Raw genomic sequence first — 26,019 nt, forward strand, 5'->3', positions numbered from 1 at the left:
CGAAACAGGCGTTGAGGGAGGCCTGTGACTGCAGCCAGATAGCATCATATCTCCCATGTTTGTGAATGTCTTCATTTTTCTCAAATTTATCTTGTGTGTACCTGTTTTAATGTGTAACACATGACACATGCCTGCGTATCATACCATAGGTCCCTCTGGGAGGATTTATCATGATACACTTTTGCAAGAAATCCATTTTCTGTGCTTAGTTTATAAAATAAAACACTATCAGGTATTGTGTTATGTCAGTCAACTGACGTGCCATGGATAGATAATGCAGCACATTTTTCAATATGAAATTACATCTCACAACAATGCTTCTGCAGTTAGGATTTCTGTGTTGACATTTTTCTCTTTCCCTACTTTCCCCTCAGCCCGGGTGTTGTTGTAGTGAACTTCCACCCCCGCCAGCACTTTCTACAAAAAAATGGCAAATGTGTCACTCATTTGATACTTCTCCAAAACTTTGCAGCAGGGGCAGGAGCAGAGCGAGGTGCGTTCCTGGCTGGCAGGAATGAAAGCAAGCGTTAATGGGGAGCTCTAGGCCATATTTCACTAGAAGGGGAAAGAGAAAGAAAAAGTGAGGAGAAACACAAGCTGCAAGACAGGAAGGCTTCATTACCTGCAAATGTGTGTTTTTGGAGTGGCTGCAGAGTGTGAGTGAGGAAAATTATATTCCTGCTTGTTAGTGACACTTGGAAATGGTTGTTTTACGTGACTAACACTTTGGTCTCAGAGAGGCCCTGACTTGCATGCATTATTTGTTGCAATGAACCATGACAGCAAATAGCACAAAAACACAACAAATGACATCGGCTTCAAATGGCATGTCTCCACTAGAGACCTATCCCCAGAACTAGGGGAACAACAGAATATATAGACTAATGTGTCATTTCCCCGATGCTTTGTGCAGGCATTTATTTCATGGAACTGTATTACTGAATTGAAATAAACCGGAAATGAGAAAAAAAACAGAATGACCTTTTACATCCAGCTGTGACTCACCGTTTTTACTTTCACTCCCTCCTTTGGAGTCTGCTTGGTGGTCAGGCTGTAACCTAGCATCCTATTGGCCAGCTCACCCACCACCGAGGGGCTAAAGTCAAAGAAAAGACAGGATTGGCCCAATTACAACCACTCCATTAATAGATATTTGAATCAAGACTAAACAAGGACAAAAACCTAGAGGACAAACATCTTTCAAAAATAGAGGACTATCACCGTGGCAGAGAATAGACAGAGTAATTATTTGCAGCTCCTAGGAGCCGTTTTCATTTCAACAAAGACATGGTTCAGCACATTTGTAACATGACTGTAACATGTTCTGACAAAGCACTGTTTTAGGAGAATCTTCAAATATGTCTACACATCTCTTTGAATACGGCTCTCCTGATTTCAGCTCCTCTTTAAAGGCAGTGTGCACGTCTCATTCCAGCTCTCGTTTTGCTCTCTGGTTATAGAATACAAATGAAGCCTGAGGTTGTGCTCTGCTTTGATAGATGGTAGTCGAGCGGGTGCTCTCACATCACTGTCTGGGGAGGCTCAACTTCAGATGGCTCACGTAGAAAAGTTTCCGGCTATCCCAAATACCGAAATAGGGTGACAATGACACACTTGGTAGCAATTTGTCGTAATTCACAGTTCAGTCCTTAACATGGCTGCTACCTTTGTTACATTTGTCATTTTAGCATCAAGAACATCTCTAGTAACTGGCCAGAGTATGTGATAAGGATTTTGTAACAATGTGCGAGCCAGGAGAACAATATGTTTGTGCTCCAACAGAAGAGCACAATTCCAGTAACCTACCACAGTAGAGTTCAGTGATGCGTGCACAGTACAATTTCCCAATGATACATTTACTATTTCAAAGTTTAAATGGGGGCAGTTGTCCCTAAACCAGTGTTTCCCAAACTCGGTGCTGGGGACCGCAAGGGTCCCCATTTAGATTTTTGCCCTAATACTACACAGCTGATTATTTATTTTTTTAAATCAAAGCTTGATGATGATTTGATTATTTGAGTCAGCTGTGTAGTGCTAGGGCAAAAAACTAACTGGGACATTTGGGAAACTCTGCCCTACACTATCAAACTTGGCATATTAGGTAACTGCAGCACAGGGAAAGCAACATTGCATCTAGGATGGATCTTGTAAAAACTATGACTACAGGAGGACATCTCTCTGAAGCAGTAGATACCGAGAAATCAAAACAGAAACACTCAATGGTCCACACACCCAAGTGAGTGCAGGCGGAAGTTGTTGGGGGTACTCCAGTGGAGACCATGTGTTTGATGTATTTGAAACCATTCCACTTATTCCGCTCCAGCCATTACCACGAGCCTGTCCTCCCCAATTAATGTGCCACCAACCTCCTGTGGGGTACTCACTCTTTAGTTAAGTGCACTCCACCTTTGAGGCCACTGTCGAACACGCCCTTCCCTCGTCCCCCAGCCAGAATCTGGGCCTTCAGGACTATCTCCTTGGCACCTGAAAAGAGGAGAGAAGGGCACCGTCAGCAGGATAGAGAACCAGGAGCGTTAGACCTCTCCAATCAGTACATCGCCACAGATGCCCAGTACACATCCCCCCTGTCTCTGAGTCAGATGTCATCTCACCCATCTCCATTAGATCCTGTGCCCCTCCAGAGGAGAGGAGGGGGAGGAGGAGACAAAGGGAGAGATAGGGATAGCAGGGGAGGTACATGAAGAAGGGTACTCCAGCTCAAGTACGACATTCCCCTCCAGCACTGCTAATTACAGAGTAAGAAGACAGGATAGAGAATACCCAGGAGAGGACAGTCGAAAGAACAGGCCCATTATAGACAGCAGGTGAACACACCCATACCAGGCTCTCACACACCCATCACAGACATGATTCCAAAGACATAGGCCCACACACAAACATGAATCTAAACATGTAATGCAACTGTGATTATTATTTTTTTGACCGATGCCTTAATTTGCACTATAATTTGTGCCATGTCCCAATTTCATGCCATTTTAAAGATGCGAACAACACCATATGCCCTACTTGCCCTCCAAGTCCTCTTTCCACACCAGGAGAGAGCACTTCAGGTAGAGCGTTCAGCTGTCTATCCAGCTGCCCCCTGAACACCCTCCCTCTCTACTCAAATGGTGCAACAAGGGCACTTGATGGGATACATATGGTCTTGAGCTATCATTATCTTTGCAGGGAGTTCCGCCATGCGCCAACCAGCACATGCCTAGAAAGGCACGTTGACCTTGGGCCAGGAACATGGCTCCCTCACTAGCGAGGCTCCTCAAGCAGAGTGGAGTGTCTCCAGACGTGCTCTACAGACGAGGCTAAAAGCTCAGGCTGCTACAGTAGGAACAAAACCCAGACAAAGTAGCCTCTGACAAGGTGGCAGGGATTAAACCAATATTGCATTATTGAGCGCTCTCTCCCCTGGGAAGAGGAGGAGGAGGAGGAGAGAATAAAAGGTGAACACATGCAGGGACTGTAAGGCATCATCATTGAATAAATATGTTAATTTAAAAAAAAAACTGCTACCTCGCAAAATTTGACATTTGTTCAAGGCAACATGAAATGGAGTGTCCTGTGTGTGCAGCAGAGAGGGACTGAACAGAGGAAATTACTTTTGTAAAAAAAAAAAATAAGGACGCCAATGAGGAAGGTGTTCTTTCTTAGCACACTGACAAGAGGCCTGGTGCAAGGTGAGAATAGGACCACGACAGGGTCCTCTCTGAAAGGAGAAGAGGAGTAAGGGATGAGGAGGAGTAAGGGATGAGGAGGAGTAAGGGATGAGGAGGATTAAGGCGCAACATGGATAGGAAATGGACAGAAAGTACTACAAAAAAATCATGAGGGAAAATAAGAGTGGAGGGAAATGTGTGGACTATATAGCCAGACAGATGATTGGTTATTGAGAGACGGTGCTCCAGAGCATGGATCTGGACAGTAGTCGATCTCACACTAGGATCACATCAAGGAGCCCTGATAACACACCAAAGCCCAAATAATGACTTAGGATTTATCACACAGGAAAGAGAGTAGCTAGATAGACTTAACGGACACCATTGGAGCATATGAAGCTTACTTATCGGAAGAAGAAGAGATAAATCCTTTAATAAATGGACCGTTATCTCATCAAATCAATCGCTTGGAAAATTGGCCTCGAACACACATACAAAAAAAACACACGCCACCTTAACAGTGGCATCTAAAGAACGCCAAACACTTCACTCAGCCTGTTCATGTGTTTCCACTTTTCTCCAACACTGGCATCGTTGTAGGTTCCACTGTCATCATTGCTGCCACCACCAAGGCAAAACAAACTCTGTCCTTTAAAATGCATGGGGAAGTAATGACGCCCTCGAAAGATCCCAGTGAAAATGGCACTTGGAGAGAGCAGCAGAGGAGACATTACCCATTAATGCTCCAGACATGAAACATCACCGAACACAGGCAGGACTGTAGACTAATGACTGTGAAGAACAATGAGTGGATGAGAGTATTGACATAGGCATGCAGTACCAGAGGAGCAGTATTCCTGCGTTAAACACACACACTCTGTCCCTAGACAAGGGGAAACAAGGTCACACGTCTACAACACCTTGTGTGAAGATGCCACCCGGTACTGAATAGCATTTATAGGATCGGTGCGGGTCTCTTATGGACTCGCACACATAGACTACATTGGATTCAACGTGTCTGATATTTGCTCATCATAAAGTAGGCCTACATCTTGAGGGATATTTATGTTTTTTTCTTTATCAACGGCAGCCATTGAAGGCAACAGATTTGTAGAGAAAAATGTGTTCTCTGTTACAGTCAAATACAAAACAAAGACATTGTGTGCTGACCCCATGAGCAATTGCTGATAGTATTGATGTGAGGTACGGTCATTCCATTTTGGGAGATGAAAGAGATATCTTTCTAACAGCAGGTAGCACAAAAACAACAAAAGAACTCAAGGAGCCAAACAGAGCCAGCACTTTGTTTATTGCATGTAGAGTGATGAAATCAGACACACTGTCCGTGCGTTTTGGCCATGACACAGCACTAACATTTAATATGCAAAAACATGCACAACCAGGACATGATTACAACAGTTATTTATTTTACCTGTGACACTAATATTAATACAATAATACATTCTCAGAAGTTGTGCATATAAGCAGTCAAAGTTGAGGAGAATAGGGAATCCCTACTTTAAAAGTGAAGGGAGGGACAAGCCGGCAGTATTGGATAACCAGCTATCATTTAAGGGCATGACGGATCTGAAAAGAGATATTTTCTCCTCCATTTCTTTTTTCTTTGGGACAGACAGAGAAGTACATCTCCAATCGCATCAGCTGTAATCTGAGTTATACAGCCGTTCCCGGGCGAACTCATTTCCCAGTAATGAACGCAAATTAACTCCCAGCTTTTTACTGACGACAGCAGTCGGCATCGAGGCTGTTACTTCTGCCTCGACAACGTTATCCCTATCTTTTTGTATTTCAAACGTTCTGCCCTGCTCATCTCTCTCTCTGGAAGGATGTAGCCCAGGGGTTAGGGGACAGCAGAGTTAGTCTGATATTTCATTAAGCTGTAAAAGCCTGTGCACTGGGGGACTGTATAACGGGACAGACAGAGACTCCAAACCAATCTGGAGAGAATTCAGGTTTTATTAGTCGTCGTACTCATGGTATCCCGTCCCATGCTTATTTTCAGGTTCCTTCTCGACAATGCAACAATAAAAAAAATATAAAGAAAGTAAATATCTCAGTAGAATAGAATAAAACATTTTGCATACAGGTCGTCATTCAGGTTAGTGTTGTGGAGTAACTACAATGTTGTTGCTCACAGCCATTAAACTAACTGTCTAAATGTCTCCATTGGCCTCATCCTGAAATCCCTGAGCGGTTTCCTCCCTCTCCCGCCACAGAGTTAGGAAGGACGCATGCGTCTTTGTAGTGACTGGGTATATTGATAAACCATCCAAAGTGTAATTAATAACTTCACCATGCTCAAAGGGATGTTCACTGTCTGCTTTTTTTTTTTTACCCATCTTCCAATAGGTGTCCTTTGCAAGGCAATGGAAAAGCTCTCTGGTCTTTGTGGTTGAATCTGTTTTTGAAATCCACTGCTCGACTGAGAGACTGACTCTCTTCTCTGTATACATCAATGATGTCGCTCTTGCTGCTGGTGAGTGTCTGATCCACCTCTACACAGAAAACACCATTCTGTATACTTCTGTCCCCTCTTTAGACACTGTTAACAACCCTCCAGACGAGCTTCAATGCTATACAACTCTCCTTTTGCGGCCTCCAATTGCTCTTAAATACAAGTAAAACTAAATGCATGCTCTTCAAATGATCGCTGCCTGCACCTGCCCGCCCATCCAACATCGCTACTCTGGACGGTTCTGACTAAGAATATGTGGACAACTACAAATACCTAGGTGTCTGGTTAGACTGGAAACTCTCCTTCCAGACTCACATCAAACATCTCCAATCCAAAGTTAAATCTAGAATTGGCTTCCTATTTTGCAACAAAGCATCCTTCACTCATGCTGCCAAACATAATCTTGTAAAACTGACCATCCTACCGATCCTCAACTTCGGCGATGTCATTTACAAAATAGCCTCCAATACCCTACACAATAAATTGGATGCAGTCTATCACAGTGCCATCCGTTTTGTCACCAAAGCCCATATACTACCCACCACTGCGACATGTACGCTTTGGTTGGCTCGCCCTCACTTCATACTCGTCGCCAAACCCGCTATCTCCAGGTCATCTACAAGACCCTGCTAGGTAAAGTCCCCCTTATCTCAGCTCGCTGGTCACCATAGCAGCACCCACCTGTAGCACGCGCTCCAGCAGGTATATCTCTATGGTCACCCCCAAAACCAATTCTTCCTTTGGCCGCCTCTCCTTCCAGTTCTCTGCTGCCAATGACTGGAACAAACTACAAAAATGTCTGAAACTGGAAACGCTTATCTCCCTCACTAGCTTTAAGCACCAGCTGTCAGAGCAGCTCACAGATTACTGCACCTGTACATAGCCCAGCTATAATTTAGCCCAAACAACTTGATGATGCTACGGGCCTTCCCCAGGGTCCGTTTCGAGCAATGTCCTGGATGAGTGGGAGCACGGTCCCAGTGATGTATTGGGCCATCTTCACCACATGCTGGAGGGCCTTGCGTTTGTGGACGTAGAAATTCCCGTACCAGGCCGCGATACAACCGGTCAGGATGCTATCGATGGGGCAGCAATAGTATTTGGAAAGGACCCGGGGTGGCATGCTGAATTTCTTCAGCCGCCTAGATACGCTGTTGCTCCCTCTTTGACAAGAGTGGTGGTCGTGTTGGTCCATGTCAAGTCCTCGGTAATGTGTTCGCAGAGGAACTTAAAACTGCCGACTCGCTCTAATGCAGTCCCATTGATGTGGATCAGGACATGTTCCCACCTCTACTTCCTGACGTCAACAATCAACTCTTTTGTTTTGCTGACATTGAGGGAGAGGTTGTTGTCCAGGCACCACAATGCCACTTCACTTGCCTCCTCCCTATAGGCCGACTCATCTTTCTTGGTTATCAGGCCTACAACCGTGGTGTTGTCCAAAAACGTGATGGAGATGGTGTCGTGCAAAGCCACAGTCCTGGGTGAACAGCAGAGGGCTGAGGATACACCCCTGGGGGGCCCCTGTGTTATGTGTCAGTACAAAGGAGGTGTTTCTGCCAATCCTCACAGCCTGTTGTCTGCTCGACTGGAAGTCCAGGATCCAGTTGCAGAAAGCGGCGTCCAGACTCAGGGCTCTGAGCTTGGTGTCGAGCTTAGAGGGAACAATAGTGTTTTATGCTGAACTGTCAATGAATAGCATTCTCACATAGGTCCTGTCCAGATGTGTTATGGCCGTGTGAATTCCGATGGATCTGTTAAAGCGGTAGGTAAACTGCAGCGGGTCCAGTATTCACCCTCAAAATGAGATGCACTCGGTAACGGTCTGTCTGCATGCCACACCATGGAGAGGATAGGGGAAGTCAGACTGAGCAGGCCCAGTTCCCAGCGTGTGTTTCGGTCTATTGCCAGTAATGTGGCAGCAAAAACGTAGAAGACTAATCAAAACTCTGGGGAGACAGAAAACACACAGGGACAATCAAAGATTCAGTGTCTCCTATGGGATTCAAACACTATTAGTAGAAAGTAAAAGGACATTTGCAACATTGTCTATTGGGGGTGTGAAAGTTTAAACATTAAATGAAATTGGGAACCAACCTGTTGAGGCGAGGCGTTCCCAGAGGAGAACTCCACCCCCGTTCAGCTGAAAAGGTGGCGCAGGGAATGAAAAATATTCTTTAGAAATATTTAACCTCCACAAATTAACAAGTCCAATAACTCAAATGAAAGATAAACACCTTGTTCATCTACAGCGAAAACACAACATATTTGTTAGACCACCACCAAACCAAAGAAAAAACATAGCCATTTTAACAGCCAAAGATACAATCACAAAAGCAGGATTAAAAATAAAAATCAATCACTAACCTTTTGAAAATCTTCATCAGATGACAGCCATATGACATGTTACCTCGTACATTTATGTTTTGTTCGATAATATGCATTTTATATCCATAAATCTCAGTTTACATTGACGCCATGTTCAGAAATTCCTCCAAAATATCCGGAGGAATCATAGAAAGCTACGCCAGATAACAGAAATCCTCATCATAAACTTGACTAAAGAAACATGTTCTACATATAATTAAAGATACACTGGTTATTAATTCAACCGCTGTGTCAGATTGTTTTAAACGTTATGGAAAAAGCCTAACATTGTAATAATCTGAGACGGCGCTCAGACGTAACAATATTTCTCCGCCATGTTGGAGTCAACAGAAATACAAAATGACAACATAAATATTCCCTTACCTTTGATGATCTTTCATCAGAATGTAGTGCAAGGAGTCATAGTTTCACAATAAATCGTTTTGTTCCATAATGTCCAATACTAGTGTCCAAGTAGCAGCATTTGCTATCACTTTCAGCTCACATTCCCAAAAACTGACTTCTGGTCCAGGATAACTTGCATGAAAACTTCCAAAAGACATATTCCAGGTCGAAAAAACTGGTCAAACTAAGTGCAGAATTAATCTTCAGGATGTTATAATCATATATATCCAATAACATTCCAACCGGACCATTCGTTTTCATCTGGGGCTGATTGGAACAGCCGTGGCACTCACAGAGAAATGCGCCACAACAAAATGGCATTCTCTTGCGACACAGACTATTTTCCCTCCCATTAGGTCAAAGTTCACAGCAAATGCTCCATTACACTTTCTACTGAATGTAGAAAGTGGAAGACGTAGGAAGTGTTTCCAGATCCATAACTTGTTGGGAAGGGAGGTGGCGATGACGTCAAAGTTGCCCCAACTTTCAGGATTTCAAAACTTGTTTCTGTTATACTCACAGCCATAATTCAAATGGTTTTAGAAACTTCATAGTGTTTTCTATCCAATAGTAGTAATAATATGTATATATTAGCAATTTAGGACAGAGTTTGATGCAGTTCACTATGGGCACGCAATTCATCCAAAGTTAAAATACTGCCCCCTATCTCATTAATGTTAATAAAACATTTTTTTGCCCCGCCCGGCAAAAAATTGTAATCAACTTGCTTCTGTGATCTTTCTCTTTGCTAATGACGCAAGAGTGTGTGTTCAGACTTTGATCTGTTGCGTGTAGAATATCTTAGCCTATTCAAGGATGATAGGCCCTGCTTTACTGAAGTTGCGAGACATTGCAAGCCAGGAAATTGCTAAATATAGCATTCCATTGTGACACAGCTTTTGATTGGTGATAGATAGGCCTAGTGCACAATTCTGACTGTCTGCCTGGTGGCAGACCTGCCTATACTGTGCCCATCCCCTCTCTCTCTCCGTCCCTCGCTAACCCCCTATGAAAGACACCTTGCGTTTGTGTTCTCAGAAGTACGGCAACTAACAAGACTCCTCCGTTGCAAAAATACTGAATCTTAATGAATAGAATCTGCTTCGAGCGGGTATCATATTTTCTGTGATACAACCTTAATCAAACTCTCAATTCAAGAAATAACGGAATTTAATAACATTCTGGGATAATTTGAAAAGCTACTTCTCCAAGTCACTTTCAACCATTTAGAATCTACATAATGACTTGTTGTATCGAGAACACATCTAGGCCTATCACTCTGCTATGCAATGAAGACGAGGGTTTCATGCGGCATACAAACTTGTAAGCCTTCATTTCTTTATGACTACTACGAGGCTAATGATGAGCCACCGTATATGACCTCTTTGAGCTGTGCAATGCTGCTGCGTCCCTGCTCTCCAAGCCAGGTAAAGCCCACTCTAAGAATGAATCTAATGATGCCGTCTCTGTGGAGCTCTACAGAGGTTCATCCTCAGCCTAGACCTCTGCTGACTGCTACAGTATCACATCCTCCTGTCACTGCCCTCATGACAGCTGACTCCTCGTTAGCCTCGTCCACCTGGGTCCACACAGTGCCAGAACTAACGAGTCCAGAGCTGGACTTAGTGCCACACAACGACAGAGAGGCAGAGTTCAAATCCTTAGACAAGTGTGGAAAATGTTAGTCACTCTGGAGGGAGACAATACCCAGATGTATGGTCATAAGTTTTCAAGACCAATGTCTCGATAAAGGCTAGCATACTGTCATCCAAACCAATAGTGGCATTCTATAGGAATAGAAACGAGGGAAAGAGCAGAGGTCCTTATGATGAGCATATTGGAGATGAACGCAGCAAGTACGCAGCCTTCTTCTGGGCTTCACAGTGACTTGGTGAGAAGAGTTCCTGCAGTGAACGGTGTGACTTACACTGCTCTGGAGTGAATCATATCACTTTAACCCTGCAACTCTAGGACTACAATGATGTGTCATAAGCTTCAAGCATTAAATCAAATTGTATTTGTCACATGCGTCACAACAGGTATAGACTAACAGTGAAATGCTTACTTAGATGTCCTTCACATCAATGCAGAGAGAAAGAAAATAGGGAAATAATATGTAATAACACTAATAAATAACAATAACTTGGCAATATACACTGTACATGGGGTAATAGTACTGAGTCGATCGGCAGGGGTACGAGATAGCTGAGGTAGATATGTACATATAACTAGGAATAAAGTGACTAGGAAACAGGATAGATAATAAACAGTTAACAGGTTGTACAGGAGGGGACTACAAGGCGATAGTCATTTAGACAGGTTGCCTTGGCGTTCTTTGGCACAGGGACTGTGGTGGTCCGCTTGAAACATGCAGGTATTACAGACAGGGAGAGGTTGAAAATGTCAGCGAAGACACTTGCCAGCTTTTGGTAATCATAATACCACATTATTAGCGCCATCCATACACCATACGGAATATGTCTGAAATAATTCCACAGTATCTCCACATACAATGAGCAGGTTAAGCAACATAATGAGGAGGAAATACCATAAGCTGCTTATAGAAATCTGCTCTTTCAAGACAGCCTTACTTTCCAAAGCCTATTTACAGCTATTAAGGGAATTTCAGTGAGCATTTATTTTTCTCCCGTTTCAAGACTTCTACCAGCTATGATGCTATGAACAGACTAAGCCTAAACAGGGAAAGCAGAGGTCTACAACATGGCTTTAAGATACTACAAGCATCACATACATTGCTCTGCCTACTCCATACTGCAACAAACTGCGCATATGGGCATACAGTAGGCCGAGCATGTGTAGGCCGTCAGTGCCGGTCCGGTCTTGTCCAGTCTGCGTTAAAAAAACTTGTGCTGAAACCAGCTCCTCCTCCTCCTCCTCTCCCATGTCACCTCTCCCCAGGAACATGTCCTCTTGGCAGGGAACGACACAAGGAAAACTCCTCACACCATCCGTCTTCCTGTTCTAGGGGGCCTAAGCCATCCTGTCTGTCACCAAGAGGCATGCTGGGAAAAGGGCAGTGTTGCGGAGATAGGCCTACCTGCAGCTCCACAGACTAACTTGCTGCACACTCATTCTGCTCCCCGTCTGATCCTCTAGTAAACGAGAACGCTGATGTTTTCCTGGCTGTGACACTTCAGTTCGTACTTGGTGGTTGGAATCAGGAGAGAGCATGGCTGTTTTGATTTGATATTAACAGTTACACTAATAGCTATGGAAATGCACTTGGCTACCTGATAAACATTTGCATAATACTCCATTCAAACACGATGGTGCTCAGGGAGGGAATCCACACACTTGTTTAGAGAGAATAAATATTTTCTCTGCAAAAACATAATTGAAAAAAATAAAATGCAGAATAATTCCTCAGTTCTCTCTAAAAGTGTAAAGATAATGTTGTATAATGGGAAACTCCTTATTTCACGTAATAGCAGGGCTGGGACCATTCCAGGATCACCATATTTTTGTGTGTTTTGTTTCCTTTCCATGATACTAACATCGGCCCAGCCCGGATAGCATTACAAATCCTCATGCAATCCACTTGCTGACTCCATTTTGTCATATACACACACACACGTCATAGGGCAGGGAAACCCTGATTGAGTCTATGCCAGCTAGAGGATTGGGTGCTTGCTGTTTGTGACCCAAAACTATTGCTGCCATCTCCATCTGCCCCCTAGAGAGTACTCTGCTCGCTGACAACATTCATGTCTAAAGTGTATGTCAATCAAAATCCTATTCTCACTTCCCAATGCTGTTTGCCTGTTTCTCCACATCTTCCTCTCCTCAAGCCTCTCAGAACCAGCACAACATATCTGAAGTTTTGGACCAACCCAGTGATTACATTATGCAACTCCCCAATCTGATACTGCACACATTCCATTAAGAGAGACTCATGTCTAGCATCATCGAGCATGCCTGTGATTCCATTTCCATTTAGAGAAGATGCACCTTTATCAAACCATTCCCATCATACACACAGGGGCATTTCCCCCTGAGACACCAGTGTCATCAATGTTTATGGTAATGTCAGCTCTAGTGTTAGTGTTTCCATCAGGAGTGTGACACTAAAGACTTGTGAAGAGCAGAATCAACAACTTCTGCATTAAAACATTTGCTTTGTGATAAGGTGTTAACCATGCAGGGTGTCAGCCCACGTTTACTGTAGGGCTGCATTATATGAGAGAAAAAAATGTGCAATTGCGATTTCTTTTAGCAAGTATTGTGATTGCGATCTGACTTGCGATATAGATCAAAACCATAGGGTGAACTGTTGCAAAGTGGAAAGCAGCATCATTATTGTTTGTAACAATCTGTTGACTGAATTTGACAGTGTGACTGCAACAGAACAGCATGCCATCTTAGGGGGTTCACACACTTGATCCTTTTCAGACAATTTTTTTTACTCAGTGCGGTTCGTTGAATTGTTTTGTGCAGTGTGAACACTCCAAAGGAACTCTGACCCCTCAAAAGAGCCTCCGAAGCGAACAGACCATCGAGAGGTGGTCTAAGTTCTGTTCACTTGAATTCCACGGTCCGGTTACCTTTTTATAGGGTAATGTGAACACAATGCTCCCCAGGTTCACTTATTCCCACAACAAACACCAGACTACTGCAACAACATTTCCCATCATAACCCCTCACACCAGACTACTGCAACAACATTTCCCCTGTCATAACCCCTCACACCAGACTACTGCAACAACATTTCCCATCATAACCCCTCACACCAGACTACTGCAACAACATTTCCCCTGTCATAACCCCTCACACTAGACTACTGCAACATTTCCCGTCATAACCCCTCACACTAGACTACTGCAACATTTCCCATCATAACCCCTCACACTAGACTACTGCAACATTTCCCGTCATAACCCCTCACACTAGACTACTGCAACATTTCCCGTCATAACCCCTCACACTAGACTACTGCAACATTTCCCGTCATAACCCCTCACACTAGACTACTGCAACATTTCCCGTCATAACCCCTCACACCAGACAACTGCAACAACATTTCCCCTGTCATAACCCCTCACACGAGACTACTGCAACAACATTTCCCCTGTCATAACCCCTCACACGAGACTACCGCAACAGTGTTTTCCTTGCCATAACACCTCACATTGGTGCCACAAAAGAGAGAAGATGATGCGCAGGGGCGTATTCATTATGCCGATTCTGTTGCAAAACATTTTTTTTTTTAGCGGAAGCAGACGGAACGAAACGGGGAGGAACCTACCTGAATTTGTCCAACAAACAAATTTTAGTTGAATGTTTGGATAATGATCACACCCCAGGTTTGTGGGGAAAAAACAGTGTTTTTGGGATATTGATTAGCGATTGTCAAGGAAGAACAGAAATTCAAAATGTGTGTGGAGTTTTTAGTTCAACTAAGAGAGCTTTATAAGCTGTTTATTCGATTGCGGGATTTGAATAGTGTAAAAAGGTACAAAATCTATTCTAGCTCTTAAAGGGGCAGTAGTGTACATTGGGTGTACGATTTTCAATTACAGCATTATTTAATCTGCAGTTATTCTTCTGCTGTTTATTATGTTACCAATAATATTTACATTAACATATATTTCCATGCAGTATCTTCTGATTACAATTATATCTAATCTTTTAACTAAATGCAATCCATTAGCTACATCTACATTAGCTGTCCAACAACATTCTGATGGAATGGCATGTCCTTCACTTTGTAAAAAACAACCTAGTGCATCCCGAGTGCATCGAGTGAATGTTGGAAAAAAATTTTTTTTAGAAACATAGAATGTGAATGCAAAGAGGACTTGGACCTCAAAATAGGTGAAGTGAACTGGAGTCCTCATTCAAAGGCAAGAGCAGTGTGAATACAAAGAGAACTATGTTCACTTTAAAGACTACTACTCTCTGTTTATCATATATGCATAGTCACTTTAACGTGTTCACGGTACAGGTTCCCCAAGGGCACCCCCCCCCGCTCAACTCAAAAGGTGGCGCACAGAATGCAAAAATATTCTTAGAAATATTTAACCTCCACACATTAACAAGTACAATAGCTCAAATGAAAGATAAACACCTTGTTCATCTAGCCGGCGAGTCAGATTTCTAAAATGTTTTACGGCGAAAACATAGCACATATTTGTCAAACCACCACAAAGACACAGACGCTTTGTCACATTCATTTTTAACGTTAAAGAAATCGCTCACTATTCAATAATCTGAGGCGGCGCTCAGACGTAAGCAATATTTCTCCGCTATGATGGAGTCAACAGAAATACAAAATTAAAACATAAATATTCCCTTACCTTTGATGGTCTTCGATCAGAATGTAGTGGAAGGAGTCATACTTACCCAATACATCGTTTTGTTTCAAGTTGTGTGTCTTTGTATTAGCATATACTACCACTTTCAGCTGAAATGCATCCAAAATTACTTCTGGTCCCGAACAGTTGCGCATCAAAACTTCAGAATTACATATTATATGTCGACTAAACTGGTCAAACTAAGTGCAGAATCAAGCTTTAGCATGTTATAAACTTACAAAACAATTGGCGATTCAACCGGACAAAAGCAATTCTTCTCAGACAATCTGGAACAGAGGAATGACTGTGTACAATTCGCGCCATAACGCGCATGTACACCCACTCTTTTGCCTCCCAAAGGGTCAAAGCTCGCGGGATTTGCACAATTAAATGCTCTACTGAATAAGGACATCTAGTGGAAGACATAGAAAGTGTTTCCAGATCCATAGCTGGTTGGGAAGGGTGGGGGTGATGACGTCAAAGTTGGCCCAACTTTCATGTTTCCAAAACTAGTTTGGGAGTTTGGCTGCCCTGTGAGTTCTGCTATACTTACAGACATAATCAGCCGGTTTTAGAAGCTTTAGAGTGTTTTCTATCCAATAATAATTATTACATGCATATATTAGCAATTTTGGACAGATTTTTTTTTCAGTTTACTATGGGCACGCAATTCATCCAAAGGGGGCAGCATTGTCCCGAGCCTTAACAGGTTTAACCTCACTAGGGTAGGGGGCAGCCTTGGGAATTTTGGATGAAAAGCGTGCCCAAATTATAATTCGTAGATTTGGATAGAAAACACTGAAGTTTCTAAAACTGTTTGAATGATGTCTGTGAGTATAACAGAACTCATATGGCAGGCAAAAACCTGAGAAAAAATCCAACCAGGAAGTGGGAAATCTGTGGTTTGTAGTTTATTGTCTGTGAGTATAACAGAACTGATATTGCAGGCGAAACCCCGAGGAAAATCCAATCAGGAAGTTCCTCTTATATTGAAACCGTTGTGTTCCTATGCATCCCTATTGACCATTGAAAGGGATATCAACCAGATTCCTTTTTCTACGTATTCCCTAAGGTGTCTACAGCCTTTAGACGTAGTTTCACGCCTTTATGTTGAAGAATGAGCATAAACGACTACATTGCGTAAGTGGCCAGCTGAGGGCTCTCAGAGTGATTCTTGCATAAAAGACGGAGGTAGTCATTTTTCCTCTCGCTCCTGCTGAAAAGCCAATTGTCCTGGTAGATATATTATCAAATAGATATTTGAAAAACACCTTGAGGATTGATTATAAAAAATGTTTGCCATGTTTCTGTCGATATTATGGATATAATTTGGAAGATTTTCCGGCGTTGTCGTGACGGCTATTTCCGGTGGATTTCTCAATATAACGTCACCAACAAACGGAGGTATTTCGGGTATAAAAATACATCTTTATGGAACAAAAGGAACATTTGCTGTCTAACTGGGAGTCTCGTCAGTGAAAACATCCGAAGGTCATCAAAGGTAAACGGTTAATTTGATTGCTTTTCTGATTTTCGTGACCAAGCTACCTGCTGCTAGCTGGACATAATGCTATTCTAGGCTATCGATAAACTTACACAAACGCTTGTCTTGCTTGGCTGTGAAGCATAATTTCAAAATCTGAGATGACAGGGCGATTAACAAAAGGCTAAGCTGTGTTTCGCTATATATTTCACTTGTGATTTCATGAATATTAATATTTTCTAGTAATATTTTTTTGAACGTTGCGCTATGCTAATTAGTGTAGTTGATGACAATTCTCCCGGATCCAGGATGGGTAGTTCCAAGTTACCTGTTGTTTTATTTCTTTACTTACCTACACACACACCTTTTTTTTCGCACTATTGGTTAGAGCCTGTACGTAAGCGTTTCACTGTAAAAGGTCTACACCTGTTGTATTTGGCACACGTGACAAATAAACTTATTTGATTTGAGATTGGTTATTTTAAAGAGGACTATTGCAATATAGATACTGCACATGTCAATATTGCGATTTCAATGTGCAATCGATTAATTGTGCAGCCCTAGCTCAGTTCGTCTTTGTTAAGTCAATGCAGGCTGAACAGTACCAGTGGACTGGCCTTTGCCCCAAGTCAGAGCAGGTCCACCGAGGCCATGGCACGGTGAGACACGGAGCCGTTCCAAGGAGGCTGGAAACACAAAAGTCTGATCCTTTTTGGTAAAACAATGGGGTAAGTCTCAAGTGGAAATGCCCCATAGGTGAAAGCATCAGGTATCCACAATAGTGCTGTCCTGTCCACTTGGCTAGTATAAAAGGATGTATTAGGTCCAGCTGTGCCGGAACTTGATCCCAACACTTCAGATAAACACAAGACAGGAGTGATCTTGCTGGAGACAACACTCATACAGCTCTCGTTGTATTTGCAAGTGCTTGCACTCCTCAAACGACAGGCTTGTTTTCTAGAAGGGGAGATAACAGTGGGCTTAACAGTGCTTGAAGTGTGTGTGAGGCAGTGTTGGCTGGCTAAGGAGGGAGGTGTGGACAGAGACTAAGAGAGTCCATCCATGTTGGCCAGCTTTACAATGCTCAGACTCCAGTCTTCTCCAAATCCCTCACTCAGCAGAGACAGGGGTTGCACGGAATCTGACGGCTCATTGGATACTCAAGACAATATCATACCGTTTGATGTTAATCAATTAATAAGGCTACTTTAAAGTTGATGGGGAACGCAATTTATTTAACTATGTATGCCAGGTTAGGTCTAGGGCTGTGGCGGTTAACATTTTGTCAGCAGGTTATTGTCATGCAAAAGTCTGCCGGTCTACCAGTAATTGACCGTTAATTAACAAACACATTCAGCATCTCCAGACCTCCACACATACAAGCCGCTGATGTACGCCGTTGGAACATCTACATTTTAAAAAGAATAAATAAATAAATAATAAATCAATTAGACACCATCACAATGAATCCTTTATTTATTTTAGGCAGGTCTACAGAAACATTATGTGAAGAAAATGCATTTCAGAAAAACAGAATATGAGTTGGCTTACTGTATGTTATCTGGCTATGTGGCATGCCATAAACTGTAGGCTAGTTCATTTAGCAGACAAGATAGGCTATTTTATATGATAGTAAGAATAATATAATTTAATAAATAAAGGATTTTTCCCATTCTGCATATGAAGTGGCTATGTTGAGAGTAAAGTGATCATTTGAAACATGTCCGACACACGAGATTTAGAGATTTGGCAACTTTAGTTGTGAATGACACAAACCTTAGAATGTCTTAAAAATCTGAACATATGGGCTGAATGATGCAACTATAGGCTATTGGTGACTTAAGAAGTCTGTACAGCTGTCCTCCTCATCAAGTGATCATATTTTCACCCATCAGACTATTCTCAATTTAATCTGGTCTTTACTAATATGTAAAATGAGTTTAGATTAGAATGGCCCATTATCCAATGGGCAGGAACAGGGGCAGGGCAAAGTAGCCGACCTGTCATCTAGATGCACTGGAATAGTGAATAGAGGCCATGCGCTTTCCCTCCGGTCCACTTTTCAATGATGCCAGGTAGGCTACTTCAGTTTTTTAGATGAGCATATGAGCAGCTGAGAAATAAATAGAAGAACCCTTATTTCACTCCAAGCATCAACTACTGTTTAAGGAGCATGCTTTCATTGTGCGACAGGTGATATTCCGCCCAAACTTTGAATACCATGGGCTCTCGAACCTGGTTCCAGCAGCTACCCAGTGCTTAATTTGGGAAATCGAGTGAAATCTGTTCGGGAACATCGATAATAACATGTTTTCACAACTAAACATATTTCACTAATCTGTTGACAGCCCCTCTATCAGGGCACTCGAGAAAGGAATAAAGAAGCGAGGGGAGAAGACGGAAATGCATCGTGGTGAGATCCTGTATAGCTAAAGGTAATATCATCCAAAGAATTATGAAAGAAAATCCCTTTTACTAGGCTATTACAAATACAAATTCACTACAACTCTAGGCTAACTGTAATCCACCCTGCACAATCGATGAACCAACAGAATCACCTAGGGCAGGGCTGCTCAACCCTCTTCAACCCTAATTTAAACATACCTGATTCTACTAATTAGCTGCTCAACAAGACCTTAACTTAGCTGAATCAGATACGCTAAATTAGGGTTGGACCGAAAACCTACAGGACAGTAAATCTCCAGGAAGAGCGTTGGGCAGCCCTGGCCTAGGGCTATGGGTTCTCTCCCAGTCCATCCAGTATGCATAATAATATGGTCCACACTCAAAGGAGATTACTCAAATGTGTTTAATTTTAGAATATAGGCTAGACCAATTATGTTATATTTTATTTTTTATATTTTCTTATGTTTTTCTGCCATGCATAATATGCGGTAGGCTATGTATTGCATAACGGCACAATCAATTTTAATTCAGGTTTCTTTTCGGGCTTGGGCTCATAAGCCAATGTATAAGCTCTAATATGCATTTTGGTGTTTTTAATTAATCATCACCTTAGAAAGCACTATACATTTTGTTATGTCAGGCTAATAGCGCCATAAGCCTACAGGAAAGCATACAATATGTAGCCACATTGCTATGCAGAATAGCACAAACGCAGGATTAAAAGAAAAATAATTCACTAACATTTTGAAAATCTTCATCAGATGACAGTAATAGCACATGTTACACAGTACATTTATGTTTTTTTCAATAATATGCAATTTATATCCATAAATCTCCGTTTACATTGAGCCATGTTCAAAAAATGCATCAAAAATGTCCGGAGAAATTATAAATATCTCCGACAGCTAACGCCAGATAACAGCAATAAACATCATAAACTTTGACTAAATATACATGTTCTACATATATTTAGAAAGATACACTTCTTCTTAATGCAAACGCTGTGTTACATTTATTTTTAACGTTACAGAATTCGTTCACTATTCAATAATCTGAGACGGCGCTCAGACATTAGCATTATTTCTCTACTATGTTGGAGTCGACAGAAATACAATTTTATAACATAAATATTCCCTTACCTTTGATGGTCTTCAACCAGAATGTCGAGGAAGGAGTTATACTTACCTAATATAACGTTTGGTTGCAGTTGGTGTGTCTTTGTATTAGCAAATGCTAACATCTTCAGGTGAATTACCCCAAAAAGGACTTCTGATCACGAACAATTGCGCACCAAAACTTCAAAATTACATATTATATGTCGACTAAACTGGTCAAACTAAGTGCAGAATCAAGCTTTAGGATGTTTTTAACGTACAAAACAATTGGCGATTAAATTAAACGAAAGGAAATCTTCTCATGCGAGCTGGAACAAAAAGACTCTTTTTGCCAAGCGCGCGCCTAAAAACTCGTGACTCTTCAGTATTTTGCCCGCCAACGAGAGCGCGCTGAAGAAATAGAAACTGTTCCGAGATCAGTAGCTGGTTGGGAAGGGTGGGGGCGATGACGTCAAAGTTGGAGCAACTTTCTTAGGTGAGAGAGAGAGTTTGGGAGAATGGCTGCCCTGTGAGTTCTGCTTTACATACAGACATAATTCGAACGGTTTTAGAAGCTTTAGAGTGTTTTCTATTCAATAATTATTATTATATGCATATATTAGCAATTTTTGACAGTTTTTTTATAGTTTACTCTGGGCACACAATTCATCCAAAGGGGGCAGTATTGTCCCGAGCCTTAACAGGTTTTAAACTACATCCACAACAACCATGTTTTACAATTTCAACCTGCTACTGAACTTCTTTCTTTAAATTGATCATCACAGTGGTGTTTTAAAAGCAGGACACTTGAGATGATAAATGTTTGATGTGATTTTCGATTGCATTTATGTCAGTGGTTAGAGGGACAATAGAGCCCTGAGTACCAGGCCATTAGGACTCCATGGCCGCTAGAAAGTTGGGTACTGCCAAAGCATGCCCAGAGTGCATAAAAGGAGATTACCGTGACTGAACGGTCAAGTGGAATTTTACTGCAGTCATGAATTATGAGTGCTGGTAATACGGTAGGCAGGACTACATCTAGTCCTACTCCTGTGTGTTTTAGCATGGCTAGAATGCAGGCCTCTCATCCCAAGTAATTTCCAGTCATTGGTGGGAAAAGCATCATTATCAAACAGCGTGCAGCGTAATAGAATGGAATGAGAATGGGTCCCAATGTATGCCGCAGTCCAGACAAAGGAATTTAAAAAACTGGAACGAATGCACAGCAGAGACCGAGAAGAAGAAAAAGTCGTTGCATTTCTTATTACAAATTTACTGCTCAATGGAGCACGGAATAGCCCTAATAAAACAAGCAATTTAGAGGCAACATTACCAAAATAATGGCGCCATACCTCCTGCCTGAACAAGTGTTGGGAGCGTTGGCGAGGCGACGCATCAGGGCCTAAAGTGTGAGCAACGGTAATGTTCCTCCCGCAATATCAGCCGTCATGAGTCCAAAATTGCATTTTGATTTGTGAGGTCCCTGAAACGCAGCTCAAATTCCTCATAATGTATTTACAAAATAATTTGAGAGGCATTCCAATTGTTTTACCACAGACACACAAATCAGAGATGTAATTATGTCTATTTATGATTTCCGTAACAGCAGCGGTGGCTTTTTGCTTTCCTTCACTCACACATTCTATTAGTGATTGGGGCCTGAGCAGGTTATTGTAGCTGGCTGCAGCTTCACCTTTATGAAAGAAAGTGTGTGTTATACAAACACAGGAACATTGCAAACACTGCGCATAAACATACTCATATAATCTCACACAATGGGGTCTTCCTGGGGCATACATCTACATTAGCACTCACTTCAGTCATCACAAAGTGGTTAGAGAGGCAAGTCAAAGACCACATCACCTCCCTTCCCGACACACTCAACCCTCTCCAATTCACCTACCACCCTGACAGGTCCACGGATGACGCAATTGCCAATGCCCTTACCCACATGTACAAAAGGAATGCATACATGTTAGGATGCTGTTCATCGACTACAGCTCAGCCTTCAATACCATACTGCCCTGTAAATTCATCACAAAGCTCACAACCCTGGGACTGAACTCCTCCCTATGCAACTGGGTCCTGGACTTCCTGGCGGCCGCCCCCAGGTAGTGAAGGTAGACAACATGATCTCCTCCAAACTGAACCTCAACACGGGGGCCCCACAAGGGTGCCCTCAGTCCCCTCCTGTACTCCCTTTATAACCACGACTGCGTGGCCTCACACAGTTCCAACTCTCTCATCAAGTTCGCTAACGACACGACAGTAGTAGGCCGATGAAACTACCTACACAGAGGACATCGGCACCCTGATGGCATGGTGCCAGGTAAAAACTCTACCCCAACATCAGAAAAACAAAAGGAGCTGATCGTGGACTTCAGGAGGAACTAGGTTGGGAGCACCCCCATCCTCAACTGGGCCGTCGTGAAGACAGTCAAAATCTTCAGGTTCCTCAACATACACATCTACGATGAGCTGAAATAGTCAAACCACACAAACCTCAGCAGGCTGAAGACATTTGGCCTCTCCCTGAAGGCCCTCATAGTATTCTACAGAAGCACCATTGAGAGAATAGTCAGGCTGCAACAAAGCCTGGTATAGTAACGCCCAATTTTTCAGTTTTTGATTTGTTAAAAAAGTTTGAAATATCCAATAAATGTCGTTCCACTTCATGATTGTGTCCCACTTGTTGTTGATTCTTCACAAAAAAATACAGTTATATATCTTTATGTTTGAAGCCTGAAATGTGGCAAAAGGTCGCAAAGTTCAAGGGGGCCGAATACTTTCGCAAGGCACCATATTTATTTGGGAGGTGTCGGTTCAGACAGACAGACAGATGGACAGACCGACATCTGTCCTGAGGTTTACCTACACTTAGGTTGGAGTCATTAAAACTTATTTTTCAACCACTCCACAAATTTCTTGTTAACAAACTAGTTTTGGCAAGTTAGTAAGGACATCTACTTTGTGTATGATAAGTACTTTCAAACAATTTTTGCAGACAGATTATTTAACTTATAATTGACTATCACAATTCCAGTGGGTCAGAAGTTTACATACACGAAGTTGACTGTGCCGTTGACTGTGCCGTTGGAAAATTCCAGAAAATGATGTCATGGCTTTAGAAGCTTCTGATAGGCTAATTGACATCATTTGAGTCAATTGGAGGTGTTTTTCAAGGCCTACCTTCAAACTCTTTGCTTGACCTACAGTGCCTCTTTACTTGACATCATGGGAAAATCAAAAGAAATCAGCCAAGACCTCAGGAAAAAAAATGGTAGACCTCCACATCCTTGGGAGCATCCTTGGGAGCAATTTCCAAACGCCTGAAGGTACCACGTTAATCTGTACAAACAATTATATATATATATTGAAGCAACATCTCACGACATCAAATGGGTCTACCAAATGGACAATGACCCCAAGCATACTTCCAAAGTTGTGTCAAAATGGCAGGGCAACAAAGTCAAGGTATTGGAGTGGCCATCACAAAGCCCTGACCTCATTCCTATAGAAATTTGTTGGGCAGAACTGAAAAAGTGTGTGCGAGCAAGGAGGCCTAAAAACCGGACTCAGTTACAACACTTATTGTGGGAAGCTTGTGGAAGGCTACCCGAAATGTTTGACCCAAGTTAAACAATTTAAAGGCAATCCAATCAAAAACTAATTGAGTGCATGTAAACTTCTGACCCATCTCAGTCACTGGCTTTATCAAAAAGTGCATTGAGGACGTCGTCCCCACAGTGACTGTACGTACATAGAGGTCGACCGATTATGATTTTTCAACGGCGATACCGATAATTGGAGGACCAAAAAAACTATTAATCGGTCAATTTTTTAAAATGTATTTGTAATAATGACAATTACAACAATACTGAATGAACACTTATTTTAACTTAATATAATACATCAATAAAATCAATTTAGCCTCAAGTAAATAATGAAACATGTTCAATTTGGTTAAAATAATGCAAAAACAAAGTGTTGGAGAAGAAAGTAAAAGTGCAATATGTGCTATGTAAGAAAGCTAACGGTTCAGTTCCTTGCTCAGAACATGAGAACATATGAAAGCTAGTGGTTCCTTTTAACATGAGTCTTCAATAATCCCAGATAAGAAGTTTTAGGTTGTAGGAATTCTAGGACTATTTCCCTCTATACCATTTGTATTTCATTAAACTTTGACTAATCAATGTTCTTGTAGGCACTTTAGTATTGCCAGCGTAACAGTATAGCTTCCGTCCCTCTCCTCGCTCCTCCCTGGGCTCGAACCAGCAACACAATGACAACAGCCACCATCGAAGCAGCGTTACCCATGCAGAGCAAGGGGAACAACTACTAGAGGGCTCAGAGCAAGTGACGTCTGAAATGCTATTAGCGCGCACTAACTAGCTAGCCATTTCACTTCGGTTACACCAGCCTCATCTCGGGAGTTGATAGGCTTGAAGTCATAAACAGCGCAATGCTTGACGCAAAACGAAGAGCTGCTGGCAAAACGCACGAAAGTGCTGTTTGAATGAATGTTTACGCACCTGCTTCTGCCTACCACCGCTCAGTCAGATACTTCGATACTTGTATGCTTAGTCAGATTATATGCAACCCAGGACACGCTAGACAATATCTAGTAATATCATCAACCATGTGTAGTTAACTAGTGATTAAGATTGATTGATTGTTTTTTTATAAGATAAGTTTAATGCAAGCTAGCAACTTACCTTGGCTTACTGCATTCGCGTAACAGGCAGTCTCCTTGTGGAGTGCAATGAGAGAGGCAGGTTGTTATTGAGCTGGACTCGTTAACTGTTGCAAGATTGGATCCCCCGAGCTGACAAGGTGAAAATCTGTTGTTCTGCCCCTGAACAAGGCAGTTAACCCACCGTTCCTAGGCCGTCATTGAAACTAAGAATGTGTTCTTCACTGACTTGCCTCAAATAAAAATGTATATTTAAAATTTTTTATTATTTACATTTAAAAAATAAAATCGGCGCCCAAAAATACCGATTTCCGATTGTTATGAAAACTTGAAATCGGCCATTCCGATTAATCGGTCGACCTCTAGTACATACCCCAACCAGAAGCCATGATTACTGGCAACATTTGCACTGAGCTAAAGGGTGGATCTGCAGCTTACAAGGAGTGGGACTCTAACCCGGGAGCTTGTAAGAAATCCCTCCATGCCCTCAACAGGCAAAGCTCCAATACAGGACTAAGATCGAATCGAACTACACCGACTCCAACGCTTGTCGGATGTGGCAGGACTTGCAAACTATTACAGACTGCAAAGGGAAGCACAACCGAGAGCTGCCTAGTGACACAAGCTTACCAGATTGACTAAATAACTTTATGCTCGTGTCGAGGAAAGTAAAACTGAAACATGCATGAGAGCATCAGCTGTTCTGGACAGCTGGGCCAGACGGATTACCAGGATGTGCTGTCTTCACTGACATTTTATTACTGTCTGAGTCTGTAATACCAACATGTTTCAAGCAGACCAACATAGTCCTTGTGCCCTAGAACATTAAGGTAACCTGCCTAAATGTCTATCAACCCGTAGCACTCATGTCTATAGCCATGAAATGCTTTGAAAGGCTGGTCATGGCTCACATCAACACCATTATCCCAGAATCCCTAGACTCACTCCAATTTGCATAACGCACCAACAAATCCACAGATGATGCAGTCTCTATTGCACTCCACACTGCCCTTTCCCACCTATGTAAGGAACACCTATGTAAGAATGCTATTCATTTACTACAGCTCAGCGTTCAACACCCTAGTGCCCTCAAACCTCCCTCTGCAACTGGAT

At 42.3% G+C, this 26,019-nt stretch overlaps 1 protein-coding gene across 1 annotated transcript in view; it reads right to left on the bottom strand.

Moving 5' to 3' along the window:
- Positions 1-26,019, bottom strand: part of LOC135542085 (succinate--CoA ligase [GDP-forming] subunit beta, mitochondrial-like) — a 135,375-nt gene that overhangs the window by 59,548 nt on the left and 49,808 nt on the right. The window contains exons 3-4 of the mRNA XM_064968733.1: positions 2,385-2,484; positions 1,006-1,096 (exon numbers count right to left, since the gene is read on the bottom strand). Of these exons, the coding sequence (XP_064824805.1) occupies positions 1,006-1,096; positions 2,385-2,484 (191 nt within the window). The remainder of the gene's footprint in view (positions 1-1,005; positions 1,097-2,384; positions 2,485-26,019) is intronic.

Source organism: Oncorhynchus masou, chromosome 6 (genome assembly GCF_036934945.1).
Source record: "Oncorhynchus masou masou isolate Uvic2021 chromosome 6, UVic_Omas_1.1, whole genome shotgun sequence".
Taxonomy (NCBI): domain Eukaryota; kingdom Metazoa; phylum Chordata; class Actinopteri; order Salmoniformes; family Salmonidae; genus Oncorhynchus; species Oncorhynchus masou.